This window comes from Onychostruthus taczanowskii, unplaced genomic scaffold, assembly GCF_017590055.1.
Source record: "Onychostruthus taczanowskii isolate IOZ18803 unplaced genomic scaffold, ASM1759005v1 scaffold12, whole genome shotgun sequence".
Lineage (NCBI taxonomy): Eukaryota > Metazoa > Chordata > Aves > Passeriformes > Passeridae > Onychostruthus > Onychostruthus taczanowskii.
Genome location: NW_024498351.1, coordinates 4891704 through 4906687, shown reverse-complemented (window position 1 = coordinate 4906687; position 14984 = coordinate 4891704). Strand labels below are relative to the sequence as shown.

The window sequence follows — 14984 nt, the reverse complement described above, 5'->3', positions numbered from 1 at the left end:
GACGTGAATGGAGGCCGTGGTTACCCTAGGTGCAAGCAGTTATGAATCAGTCCCTCCCCTCCTTTCTCTCATTTCATTCCCTTTTGTTATTGTGTATCTTTCCCTCCATTGTTAAGATGGAAATCTGCTGTTGTCACTTATCAGTTTTGCCAATCACATGAAATGAGCAAGCTCTCATTTGTTCCCTACCTACCAGTATCTTTGTTCACTTAGTGTTTTTATCAGGGCACGGCTTTTTGCCTTTCTTTGTTCTGTTCACAATCTCTAGCGTTTTTTCACTTGCTACCATACCTTGTCCCTGCCTTTGCCTTTCCGGCAATTACACCCCGTCCTTCCCCTGCTGCCAAATTCTAGCCCAGACATGTTCAGCATCACATCCAAGCAGTTTCCAGCGCCATGTGCAATTTGCTGGCTGCCCAGCCTCTCTCCCCACAGCCAGGCAACCATGCATGGATGGTGGCATCCAGTTGCAGCTGAGTTTTGTCTTACCCAACACACTGCTCTGAGCTTTGGTAAGAGGCATCAGTCTAAAGAGGAGAGCCCTGTGCACCAAAGCAGCCATGATCTGTAAGCAGCACTCCCAGAGAAAGGTCTGGTGGTTGCAGAGTGCCTTTTGTCTCTGCACCAGAAAGTCCAATGGGATCCAAGGTGCAGTCACAGCCTCTGCCCCCAAAGAACACAAACTGATGACCCCAGAGGGGATGAAAAGGGGAACAAACTGCACTCAGTGCAACCTCACAGTGTAGTCTGCTGCAGGACACTGACAGGCACCTAGCCAGACAGTGGGAACTTAATGAGAGGAAACAAAACCAACCCTCTCCTCCTGCCACATCCCACAGCAAAACCCCGCTGCCCCTCCACCCAGAGATTTAGTATAAGGACACCAGCGTAACCATTGCACTGGGCAGCACCCATGTACAGTGATAGCATCACTACTCCAAAATACTCAGCATTTGAGGCTACTGTGTGGTGCAGGAGCTGACCTGCTATGGCATTACTTCAGCCAGGATCTGGTGCCCGATGCCCAGACTGCACCAAAACCATGAGTGTCCAGCTCTGTGCACGATGACAGTCACTTGTCAATAACTTTGGTAGAGTTCTAAGATAAAAATACAAACCTTTTATATTTTAATTTTGAACCCTTTTAATAATCCTTGTTAGATTGTCCCTACTCTTCAAGCAGAAAGCAAACAACTTCACGCAATAATTTCGGCATTATTAACTACTGCAAAAGCAATGAAATCTTTCAGTATGACACCTAGTACCTACAACTGTAACATTTCATGCAATGTATATCTTCATATGCTAAGAAGTAGTCAAGTAATTACTTTCAACTTTAAAATTACAGTTTTTATTTTTCTACCAAATGTAATCAACTGTATTATTAATGAATCACTGTGATTTATCCTCCAAGAAAATGAATCAACTGCACTGTCAGATAATTCAGTAGAATTCAACTAGTTTAGCTTTTTATCATTCAACTCCCTCAGGATTCAGCTGCGTTGTGCAATGACAACAGCTAACACTGAAGTGTAAGTGAAAATGATGGGTTTTAAACGAGGGAAATGTCCCCACAGACCACACCTGTTTATAAAGCTGCCGGCCTGGAACAGAGGAGTAATTGACAGCTTTCACATAGTCCCACCCAGCAAAGCCTTGAGAACACGGTGCACTTTGGCGCGCTGGCACAAGCGACGAGGAAGTCTGAGAGCCTAAAAAATCCGGTGCACGTGCGATTTCAATTGCTTGTGTAAACTGCACCTCTCATCCAAGCGCGCTACAGCCATGGAGTTAAAAGGCAGCACAACATGCAGGAATCTCAAGACCTTGGAAGCCTTTCAAAGGATCCTCCTCACAAATAATAAAAAAACCAAGCATGCATCTGTTTTTTCTCTCTCCAGTGCTAAGCACATCGTACTGAGACTGCTGGCTCAGAGTCAAAGAAGTCTCCAAAGTCCCACTTTGTTCCAAGTGTATTCCCAATTGCCAGTACAACACATTGCTCCAACAAATGCCAGGAGATGGCATTAAAGTGCACAGACATTTATGAACTGAATTTTGTCTCACATGGCTGCTGAACCTGTTCCTATGCTCACTGATAAGAAATAAATACCTGCAGCTGAAGGACTGCAAAGAGTTGCCTCATGTCACCAACTCCACACGCTGCCCACAGAGGAACTCTTTGGAAACACTAACCAGAAAAAGAATACCAGCAGGAAGCAGGATACCAGATGATATTTTCTTTTCAATTTGCTTTTGATAATAACCAGAAATCACAGAAATAATTGAAGCAGCTTCACAAGAAAGGTCAGACCTCAGTGCACCAACAAACTTTAAAAAGTGTTAAGTATTAATGTTTGGATTCACTGCTTGACAGCCACTGTCAGCTCTGAAAGAAGTGTGCAGGAGTCAACAGGAGCACTTGCGGTGACTCAAAGCTGGTCCCTAGAACTCCTAGAAATCTCAGTCTCTACAACAATTCCCTTTTGGATCCTCTCCTGGAACTCACAAAAGCTTTTCAATCAAGCCCTCCATTAATTCAGGAGGGGAAACTGTAGGAACACGGCAGAATTCAGAGGTCTCAGAGTTCAACAGAGAACAGTAAAAAAAGAGAGATTATTAACTTTCTACTAGATCAGATATCAGATTCACATTATTTTAAAAAGCTGGGAAATTCTCCTCAGGAGATAAATGTAAATGTGCTACCAACAAGGCAGATAGTCATCATTTATCTCTATCTACTTTGTAAAGCTGAGACTGCCTATTTAATTCAAAGTTAACTTTTTGTTTTGAGAGGTGTATATTTATGTAACAACAGAATTATGCTTCACTGTCTCAAAGAAAATAAACAGGATCCAGAGAGAAACATTAAAATAATGAATAGCAATTAAAAAAACTCAAAAGCAATATATAATGACTTATACATGCAAAAGAGTTAGCAAAAATCTATGCCTGAACAATTTGAGCTTAAGGTCAGTTTTTTCATAAACACACACATATATTTTTTAAATTCAGGTTTCTGAAAGTCTTCCCAAGCATTTTCATGTGTGTCAAATTATCATGCTACTGATGTGCAAGTGTCTCCAAAGGCCAGACCAGTTTCAAACCTTAGTACTGAAAAGGAAGCAAGTTCTTTCATAATGCAAGTACAACTATGTTACTGCTTTTGGCACCATCACATTGGCCAACAAAACAGTTTTAGGCTTAATAAATATTGAGTTGTTTTCTGCATTTCTCATATTTCCTCACGGAACATGCTGTTACAAACAAACATTTTTAACAGAACTTTTTCTTTCTCATAAAATCCAACTCTGAAACAACAAAACCATGAACCAGAGTCAACTCAGTCTGTACTTTTGACAGCACTGAACAGGATACACCATCTTAACTTTCTTACTATTATTTCCAAGTCTTTACAGCTGCTTCATGTGTTTTCACAAAGTTTTAAAGCTGAAGTGGGTTTTTTATCAGGCAGTAACTAAAAGCATTATTTTGCACTTCAAATTTCTTGATTTTGCCATCTGCAGAGTTCTGGTACGGAGGTGGGTCAGATGGTAAACAACTAGCTAGAGCTCTGCAACAGTATCTTGAAGCACACATGGAAGATGAGAACTTCAGTAAAAATAAGAACAAAGTTCTACTTCTCACCTTCCTCTAAGAAATTATTTTTCCTTCTTTTCCTCATAATTCTGAGCAAAAAAAGGGTTTATATAAAGTCAAATTGTTCTACAGAAAGTAAGGTCTGTTTTGTACACACACACACACAAAATATCCTGAGTTATCCTCATCTAATTATATTTCCATTGCTATTTCTAAAAGTTACAAGACAGCAGATGAAAAAAAAAAACCCTCGGCTTTATTTGTACACCACTTTGGGGCCAGGAGGTGGAGAAGAAAATAAGGTGACAATTAACACCACCAACTTTTCCCTCTATCCTCCTTATCTCAGTCGGCAGCCTGGACATAACCTAGAATGGTGGACCTCTGAGACAACAAGCAGACACCTAAATTACTCATAATGATCACATGTTTCTCCCAGGTGACTAGCTTATTTGATGAAAGCAAACTCTTCTGCAAATACAAAGCAAATATTTGCATTGAGTACTCAGAACTCTGCAGAAGAGTTAATACACACCATCGTCACATGTAAGTATAGTATTGGATATATACTCTTCCCCTCCCTGAAATGGACAGGGCCTTTCTGTCCTGATGAAGAAGGGAGTTGGCCATTTGGCAATAACCACCAAAAAGAAAAAGTCTCTTCCCAAAGCACACACTGAACAAACTGGATAAAGAATGATGTCTAAGACAACATTTTTTAAAACCCAGGTTTGAATATATAACTATTTATAACTAACTATCACTATACTACGGCAAGCACCTAAAGTACTAAAAAAAAGACTCCTTCACTTACTTGCCTACAAGTCATGCAGTCAGAGCCACTGCCAGGGCATGAGCACAGCTTCCCTAGAGGACCTTTCCTTGTCAAATAAAAATACGTGAGTCGTTAAAAGCTAGGTTTGTGTCACCTTTGAGTATCTACGAAGATGAGAGCCAGGTAACAGCTGTGCCTACAGCTCTTTATTACACTACATTAGATAGATTTCAGGACCCTTCAAGCTCTGCTTATAATAATCAAACAAGAGTACTGGGGTTGGTGATTCAGAAGCAGACTCCACACAAATTCCAACAAGTGAGCAAACTGTTGTTTAGGCTTTCTTCTATTCTGTCACAATTTGCCAATCTGCAAGAGTGGAAAAATGGTGAAGCTAAATTCTTACATTGTGTCAATTTTCAGACTGCTGACACTGGTCTACAACTCCAGATGTCTACTGTTTAACTGCAAAATGGTAAAATTACTGCAAATTAAGTCCTCTTATAGGCAACTTAAAAACAGCTATTATGGAGGTGAAAATAATTTATTAATAATAAACACACAGATCAAAAGCTAAATCCTTTGTGGCCCACTGCCCACAATTCAGAAGGATTAGCCTGAGATTAACAGACATCTGAAATCCATTACCAATGTATTAAAATGTAAAAGTAGAAGCATAAGAAGAAAGTTCCTATTCTGAAGCACTTACATTACAGAAGCAGCAAGTACAGGCTATGAGGACACAAAGTTTACAAACGAACATGAACAAACACGCCATAGCAGCTGTTTACTTTTGCTTTTCTTTCCCTCTTCTCTAAACACACAAAATGTGTCCCAACATCCCCTTTTTCAAAACAAGGCAGGTTAAGTTTAACAAGAAAAATGCCATGTTCCCAAGCAGACTTGCAGAGCTCTCGCAGCATGCACCTGGCCTGGCATTAAAAGCTCACCTTCCCCATGACTACACCAACAGGCTGTGCCACAAGATCTGTCTCTGCTCTCACACAGTTCTGCAGCCAGTACTGAAGCAAACACAATGGGAAATAAGACACCATATGCCCTTGTCCCACCTGCTCAGACCAGGAGGGACTCTAAAGGACATGCGTTCTGGGTGGGCTCTGTCCCAAAGCACAGGCTATGGGGAGCTTACCAAGCGCCAAAAAAACCCAAAAGAACCGCACAACAAATGACGTGCACGTGTGTGCACCAGCTAGCAACTGTTCACACAGTGCTGCCACTGTGTGATTCGCCACACCATCCACTCAAAACCCAGGAGCTATCCCTCAGGCTATCCATCATCCCGGTGCAAATGCTTTACCCCACTCCCACCCACAGCCACTGACTCGAAGGCATTACTCCTAACACACAAGAGGCTGTCTGATTCAGCCCCACACTTCTTTAGGACTGCTCATCTATCTCACCAACAGTGAGCAGAACAGCAGATCTGGCTGGGCTCCTCCCCAGCTCCTCCTGCGCTGCAGGTAAGGGAGGAGCAGGGTCAGCCCTGGCACAGGTACCACCACACAACCACCCACTCCCAGAGCAGGCCAAAAGGCAGGGGCAGGAAGAGGTAAGTTTGAAGGACTGAGGAAAGATCAAAAAGATGCCACAAGGTCTGGACCAGTGCCACACCAGCACAGGCAGGGCTTCCTGGGAGCAACGTGAGACAAGCAGAACAGACATGACATCCTGCAGGTGACACAGAGCACCTGTCCCACATAACAGGCTGTAGACACTGAGGGAGAACTTCTGTGCACGTTTTCAGCTGATGCTGCCAGAGAGCAGCAAGGAAACCAACCAGAGAATGATCACAAGTAAATGTTAACCTGGCAATAAAACAAGTTCTTCTAATCCAGAGAACTTGTAGGGCTGCACAAGGCAGGGGACAGCATCAGGCAATAGAGCACAAGACATCCTCTTCCTCTGGCAGTACAGAAACTACAAGCATTTCAGGCATGGCCAAGACAGAAGCAGAGATGCCATAAAACAGTATGCAAGAGATCTACAGAAGATACAGGGAATAGAAAGTGAAGACATTATTAACAGAGGAAGCCAAAGAAATAACTATATAGGGCACCAAAATGTAAAGTATAGCTTATTTGTCCTTTTAAAACAGATCATTACATGTGAGAAAGTTTCCTCCAGTAGCACATATCCACAAACAAAACTTCTCCATACAAACACAATTTCTCCATACACACTAATCCCAGTGCAAACAATGACCTCACAGCCCAGCCTGCTATTTTTACCAGTATAGAAATTGGTGTTTCCATAGAAGCCCGTGTGGCTTTTCAAGGCACCTTGAGCCATACGAATGCACAAGTGCCAACTGGCAACTATCATACCAAGATTGCCTTCATTTCTCAAAGCCAAGTTGTCACCCACAGATGAGGAAGTCCATTTTAGGTAGCATATAAGCTGACACAGATCACAGAGTCTCTGGTCCAGCCATGAACATCCTCCAGCCAAGAGAGCGCACAAAAGTGAGAGAAATATAGACATTCCAGCAGAGTTTGTTCAATGCAAACAGACAAGATTTTGATGATTAGTGGGACTGCAACAGCAAGTCTACGAGTAATTGAATATGGCCACACATCACCTTTAAAGTATTTCCATCAAGGTCAAGGAGGACCTACACTGAGGACAGAAGTTTGACATGCCTTTGAAAACAAGTGCAAGACTATCATTTGCCATTATCTCATGATCACAGAAAGCCACAGGGTCACCTCCTCAGTTTGGTATGAAACACTGTACAGCTGGCCTGGGCAACTTGTCTCATTTATGAAATGTCTGAAAACAATTTAGAAACAAAGAAACAAACAATAGCTGAAAACATTTGTTAGCACACAGCACTGCCATACAATGTCCCAAGGAAAAAATCAAAACACATTTTTTACCCCCTGTATCATTTTTTACCCCCTGTATCATCACACATTGCCTGTATCATCAGGCAAGCAATGTAATTTTGTAAAAGGACTGGTGTTTTGGAAGAAGCAATGCACACAGGGGAAGAGCTGTCCCTAACAGCATCTAATACAAAGTTCAGCAAGGCAAAGTTCATCAGTGAATCAACAGCCACATAAAACAGAGATAAACAATTAAAGCAGCAGGAGTTCTGCCTGCCACCCTAGATGTGTCTGGCAGAGGCATAAGGAAGGAGAGGAAGAGTAACACTGATTATTTTGTAAGGAACTATCTGTTTCTTCATATACAAGAGAGCCTCCAATTTCATTGACTTCTTGCAATTCTTTTCAGTAAGCTGCTTTTAGTCCAGTTTCACAATATCCTGTGTTCCCTACAGGTGTTTCCTTAGGGATTTTCACCCAAGTGTTATAGGTGGGTGTGTCCATCTAAATTCTCCTCCCTTACTTCTAAGGATTAGGTAATGTAAATTTCATTTCTTTAGGCATCCAGTAAATCTTAAAATTAGTAGTCATTGATGATCTAGAAAAAGTGGAAGTGGGGCACAACAGCCATGACTTATCAATTAAAAACAAAAGTTAGCCAATATTGAAGAAGGATTTCGTGCTAAACACTAAAAACATACATTCTGTGCATACTGCAGAAATTGCTACCTTATGCAAGTACAGTAATGGGACTAAAAGCTTTTTCCCAAGAAACTCAGCTTTTTCTTTTCTTTTTTTAATACACACATGGATTTTTGCTTGTTTTGTAAAAAAAAAAAAAAAAAAAATTTAAAAACCCCTAAAACCTTAATAAAAGTAGCTTTCGTTATTACAACTTAAGACCAAGCATACATTCTAAGAAAAGTCTTCATGTAGTTAGATTTACTTTTGGGGTAAGTTTAATGACAATCGAAATGATCAGTGGTACTCCATACAAGCTTAGGTTGAAAATATTAAGATGGTTCCTTTCAGACAGCTAAAGCACTCACTGACAGTCTCAGAACTACTTTTCAACTTTTCATTTTGAAACTCTCAATGGCTACTTGCTTTGATTTTAATAAAAGATATTTAAAAGATAAATACAACCTAAACATTTTTTTTTAATATTCAGACATTCTGCTGGCACAAAAGCAATTTTTATTCATTTCAGTACAAAAAAAGCAGAAGGAAAAAGAAAATCTGGTTGATCCTAACCTACTTTTCAATCTTTTTTTTCCTGCCTTAGCCACCACCCAAGCTAGTTATCTGGCACACAGGCACACCACTAGTGCCACACCACTACTTTCTAACTGGGACTGTCAAAAATTACGGCACTAAGACCACAGGCTTTTTGGAAGGATGAGTCACCTCAGAGGTGTCTTAATACTCCATCCACAGCGCCAGAGCTCATTCGTGCCTCTTGACTAGAGATGAAGCTGTGGCCTGGGAGGAATTGCAATGTACAGCCTCACAATGCACAGGAGGCTCGTTCTCCCACTGCCACTCCGGATTCTTCCTGAAGCAAACGTTGTAACTCCATCTCTTAAATATTCCCTAAACCCCCTAGCAATCCTGCAGTCTGTGCGCCTGACTGCTTTGCTCTCTCTCAGGCAGCTAGTAAGCTGCTCCCTTGCTACCTCTACCTTCGATTTCTCCTTCACATCTGGAGCACCATTTCACAGACACAGCAAAAACAACAGGATTAGGAGTAATTCCACCAAGCAATCAGGAGAGGTCAAAGTGCTGGGCATCATCTGTCACTCCCAGGCTGCACAGACACCCTAGCAGGAGCCCATGGGAGCCGATACCATCTCCTGCTCCAAGCAGCTCCAGCCCACAGGGTCAAATGCTCTCCAGAGATCAAAGGCAAAGGTTCAACAGAAATGCCTGACTGAGCCAAATGCATCACACTCGCAATTTTCCTAGCAGTTGATACCCATCAGCTCTAAGCAAAACATGCCCTGCCATAGGAAAAGGCTGGAAAATGCCCTCTTCCTGGCTAATTTCATTCCATACTTCTAGTATTCTATGGATTTCCCTTCTTGTAAACAATCACTGTGTATCACATATTAAAAATGCATGCTTCACTTGAGTACAGCAGTTTATTTAGGCGCAAACGTTCCTTAATGTGCCAGCTGCAAAACTGCATCCTCAAAGACCTTTCTCCTGAAGTCCTCAAAACCCAAGTACTAACAATGTCATACACGTGAAATTGCTTTTTTTTTTTTTTTGTAGTCCAAGTCTACTTCCTTGAAGTAGAAAGCTAAAACTTTTGATAGCAGCATTTGTGCATGTCACCTGACAGTACTGTCTCTTTATTTGTGCCAGACTTCTGCATTTCATGGAATACCCTGAGTTGGAAGGGACCCACAAGGATCACCAAGTCCAGCTCCTGGCCCTGCACAGAACCATCCCCAAGAGACACACCACATGCCTGAGGGCATTGTCCAAATGCTTCTTGAACTTTGTCAGGTGTGGTGCTGTGACCACTTCCCTGGGGAGCTTGTTCCAGGGGCCAACAAGAAAAGCTGAAAAACCTTTTTTCTAATATCCAACCTAAATCTTCCGACACAACTTCAGGCCATTCCTTTAAGTCCTGACTCATTATGCTGCTTTAGCAAGAACCTAAACCTTCAAAATTTGTAACTGCCAGTTGCGGCAACCAAAATCACCAGAATGAAGGGGCAGGAGTACCAAAAAAAAACCCAAAAACCAAACAAACAAAAACAACAACAACAAAAAATTTTTTAAAAAAGCGCCACCCTCCAAACACAGCAACAAAACCTTTTCTTGTCAACACCTGCCATTGACTGTTATAGAAGGCATCTTTTTACTCCTGGCTTTCAAAGGTTTTTAAGGAAACTCGAAGCTTTTTAATAGGCCAGTACAAATACACATTAATTCTGTTGAAGTCTGTGGCCTGAAGCAGTACTCAAGTGTCTACTGTGCTGCATTTCCTACTTCAGAATCTGATCCAGAGAGACACAAACCAGCATGAAGCAACCCGTAGAAGCATCCAAGCAATCAGAATAGCAGGAATCATAGGGTGGAAATTAAGGAGTTGATAATGACCTTCTCACTCAGGGCAGCTGCAAACCTATGGACTTAATCAACCATTTCTCATTCACCTCTGAAATAGCTCTTCACAAAAATGACTATTTTGACAATGTCTTTTACCTCCATGCAAATTTCTCTATTTGTTAAAGCTAAACCCAAGGCAGAAACGATAAGACCACATCCATCTCCCTTGTGCTCTTGCCACAAGAGCAGCAAACCAAGAAGACCACCCCAAAAGGAAGATCTTATGATGCACATGCACAGGAAGTCAGTTAAAAAACTGTTAATACTTTACTGCTTTTGTTGTGTTTGTTTTTTTCCAAGTAGGTTAGCAAGTTCCCAGGGAACCCACTAACCTAGAATTAAAAACTGAATAAAACAATGTTTTAGAGACTTTCTCCTTTATGCCCCAAGATTATGAACTCCTATACTTTCCTCAGCTCTGGGGAAATTTCTGATTTCTCTATCTCCTTTAACTTCTGCTTATCCCCTACATTAAGGTGCTTTGCTTCTTGGGGCTTCACATCAAATTACAGTAGCTTCAGCTGATTTCCCCCAGGCATGCAGTCAGACAATGAGATGAAGATGCTGCAAGCTTCAGGTTTTGCTGCTACAGGAAAAGGAAATCCCCGTGATTTCACCATATAGTAATGTAAGCTACAGAAATGAAAATTAATCCGGAAATAAACTAAGAAATTCTAATCCTTCCAATGTACCTTTGCTGGCTCTTCTTCATGAAGTCTACACTGTAACATTCCTTCAGTATACAGAGCACACACAGGTCTATGTATGTGTTTACATACAGCAGGAAAACAAATAGTTTAGAAGATGCACACAAGCCAGGATCTGTTCAGGCAAGTTTCCTGAAGCATTTCAGTATGACAATAGAAGGATGTTTCCACCATGCAAGTGGACCTCTACAAACTTTACCCCCAAAAAGCAAATTCATTTTTGAAAACTAATAATTACTAGAAAAAAATTTAAGCACCTGAATGACCTAAAAAAACCTCCAGACAAATCACTTTTTCCTCTCCAAGTCTCAAGAACTAATTATTTTCAATAATATTTTTATTATTGCCATAGTAGACAATTATCCCATCCACCTCCAGAGAAAAATAGGAAAGTAGAGAATTTTTTTCCACCTAAATTACATCTCTCTGACTCCTAAGGAAACAGCCAGAAAAAAATCTTAAGCACAGCACTAGAGACTGCTGCCTTCTGACTACCTCTCAATAAAGAAAGCATGCAGGTAATAAAGTTACACAGTAAAAATTCTGCATCCAAAAAATAATAGCTCCCAGGTGAAAAAAATCAAAAACTTCTGTATTTGTGCAGGGAAATGCAGCTTTCAGTAGTTTACCCTTCTTTTCACAAGAGGAGGCAAGAAAAAAAAATCCCCTCTGCAGGTAGGAATTGGGGCACTTAGGCAAGAACAAGTAATCAGCACCAGCTGTCAGCAGCCACAGTAATTCTCACATCCTGTTTCCAAACCATCTTTGTAATTCCCACGGAGATGAGGCACAGGAGCCTTAATGTGATGCTGGGTTCAGATGAGAAAGCTCCCAATGGGGCAGTAAGGGGAAAAGCCATGTGAAGAAGGGTTGCAAAGCAGGACAGACCCATCATAACCATCCTGTTCCCTTTCCCCAGGCTTACTCCTTCTGCCAGCTCCCAAGGCTTGTGTGTTATCAGATCTACTTGCTCTCAAACCTAAGCTAAAGGCAAAGACGGGAGATAAATGAGAAAAGCATTTGTGGCTAACTGCTGCCATCAGAAAACAGTGCTGTTCCACATGTTTATTTTAAGTCTTGTGATCTTTCTGGCTGGCATGGCACTGAAAGCTATAACCACATTAACTCATACCAAAGGAAGGAAGTGTTTCACTGGTAGATGTCCAAGCATTTTAACCTGGACACTCAGAGGAAACAAAATGCGTATTTAAAAAATAATCTGCCATGCTATTTACCCAACACTTCAAAACAGAAGGCCTGATATTAACAGAAACCACAGAGTTGTGGCTATAGTTTTGAAGAGCTTCATTATTTATCTGATTTCAAGACAAAAGGGCAGAATATTTATTGTTCCATAGCAACACATTAATAAACCTTTGGCTTTAAATTTCCCTCACCTCTTTCCTTGCCTTGGTGTCAATTAACACTCCAAGACTACTTACATTTACAAATTTTGTAATGGACAACTGTTCCCTGCCTTAAAAAAATGAATTACAAAATATACAACAAAACAATTAATAAACATTTACTTTTTGTGTGAAAGCAACAAGAAGCAAATTCCTCTTAGAGACAGTATTAGGAGAAAGAGATGCAAGAAGGTATTTTGTACTTGCATAGGCTGAGCACAGGTTTTCTGGTTTTGCTAATAAATCAATACTAATATTAAGTTGAGAAAATTGTAAGCCACAAGTAATAAAAAACTACTTAACATGCAGGAGAAAAATAATTTTTTACTAGTCTGCCCAATAACACACTGGTATTTCCTAAAGCAAAAACCAGAATGAACTTCAATACTCTTGTTTCCATTTGAGTTTAGCTTACCTTTGCTCTTGTGGATGTTCTTCCACATCCTCCTCCGAATCAGCCTGACAAACAGAGAAAATACTGTGTAAGAATCTCAGAACTGCAACATGCTACACTGGACATATGTACCACTTTAACTCCATCACAGATGGAGTCTCGTGTGACTTGTTCACAAAACAAGTTCAGAAATCTAAAATTCCTACAACTCCTTTACGAGTCAGGTAAGGTGGTTGATGGACATCCCATTTGAGGTTTCAGCTCACCTTGCAAAAGATAAATGGTGACTTAACCTGGCTACTCTGCTGCTTCTTTCCAAATGCTGACTGAACAGACTCATTTTCCATTTATGCAAGTGCATCTGTACAAAATTCTCTCACACACAGATTTCCAATCTAAAGCCATCAATTATCCTCAAACTACAGAAAGACTATTTCCTCCACTTACAAATTTTCTGCCCCATCAGTAAATTTCAATAGCCAGTACCTGAGGAAATAGGATGCAGAATGCCTTGAAATGCAGATCACCTGTCAATGCCAAAAGCAAAGGCAAAGTACCACATTCCAGCCAGCAAGGTGAGGTCCCAAACCCAGATCTTATCACTGATTAGCAGCATGTACAGAAAACAGAGAGAGCAGAAGCTCTGAACACATCATCTTAGCTCAGTTGCTGCACTCAGGTAATTTTCAAGACATGCAGCTGAATTGTGTCAGCTTGCAGTTCACCACAAACCACTCTGAGCTGTCTACAGAAATGAACTCAAGTGTTGGTTCAATGAGCTCCCTGCAGGAAATCCATTTAAAACAAGGAGGTAGCTACTCTGAACTGGCCAAGATCTCCAGGAAAGCTTTAGGTACAACTCAAAATGAAGTGTGTTACAGCCACTCAACCCCTGCTGATGAAACTAGGGACAACTTTAGGGCAATTAACATTTCAGGACGAGGTCACAGTCATCCTGCCAGCAGCAGCTGGTGAGTTTTCCCAGCTTCTGCTTCTTCAGGCGATGGTTCTACAAGACACAAACTAGAGACCTTAGCAATGAAAAGGTAGGGGGAAAAAAATCTTTCAAAATGAAAAGGGTGTACTTTCCACCACCCCTCCTACATGTTTCCCATGTAAGCATATCACAGAACAAGCCCCAAGCCACCAGCTTTGACTTTACCTATTTTCACTACATACTGGAAAAAAAAAAAAAACACCTGTAAACATGAAACATCTTTCTACAGGCTTCAGATGCTTAAGCAGATCAGGCAGCCCTACCTGCCTACTGAATGCAACAAGCAACAGGATTTCTGAAGACCTGAGCTTCACAAAGTGAGGCAAAATGACAACCACACTATGGCAGGAAATATGCTGAATGCTAACATTAACACTAATAATGACTGTGTCTAAAATAATGACCTTATGGCTAATACTAAGACAGACCTTGCCAAAAGCTACCAGACACATCTGAACTTCCATCTTTTGTCACAAGCAGCTCACACAAGAGAAGCAACACAGCCTCCACCATAACATAACCAAATCTGGAACAAGATTGACAGGGAAGTACAAGTTAATTTGAGGACTTGACATCTTCCTGTATGCCTGCCCAGAGGTTGGAGACACCATGCTAATTGTCCAGGATCTGCAGTACACAACAAAGCTCTTCAGCTCAGATCTACCTAGAGGTCTCAGCACCTAGCCCCCATGAAGACCCAGCCATCTCCTCCAGAGACCTTGCAAAGCCTTACTGCTAGACTTCACCAGGATGGCATGATACAAACCCATCACATTTTCCAGCTTCTCCAAGCTCTTTTTGTACTTCTTATTGTACTCAGTACAATACCAAGCAGAACTAGAGGACTCCTTATCCACATTCTCCAGAAACAGCCAGATAACAAGCTATCCTTATTTTAAATGGCTTAGTTCCTCCTTTAAATGGCTTAGCATCTGCCAGGCATCAGAAACTTGGGTCTGTGTCATCACACTGTGCTCACCCTTAACACTAGCCACCTTACCATTTCTCCTCTTCACTTTTCACCAAACAACAATGAAGCAAACTTCCCAATCTACAGCACAGCCACAGCACAGCTCAACTGTGCAAGGAAAAAAAAAATTAAAAATCACCCTCAACTCTGATCACACACAGACCTGCAT

At 41.2% G+C, this 14984-nt stretch overlaps 1 protein-coding gene across 6 annotated transcripts in view; it reads right to left on the bottom strand.

The window, feature by feature from the left end:
• TMEM131L (transmembrane 131 like) overlaps positions 1-14984 on the bottom strand; it is a 79360-nt gene that overhangs the window by 58995 nt on the left and 5381 nt on the right. For all 6 annotated transcript variants that reach the window (XM_041427805.1, XM_041427808.1, XM_041427809.1 and 3 more), the window contains one exon: positions 12870-12913. In XM_041427805.1, coding sequence (XP_041283739.1) covers positions 12870-12913 — 44 coding nt within the window. The remainder of the gene's footprint in view (positions 1-12869; positions 12914-14984) is intronic.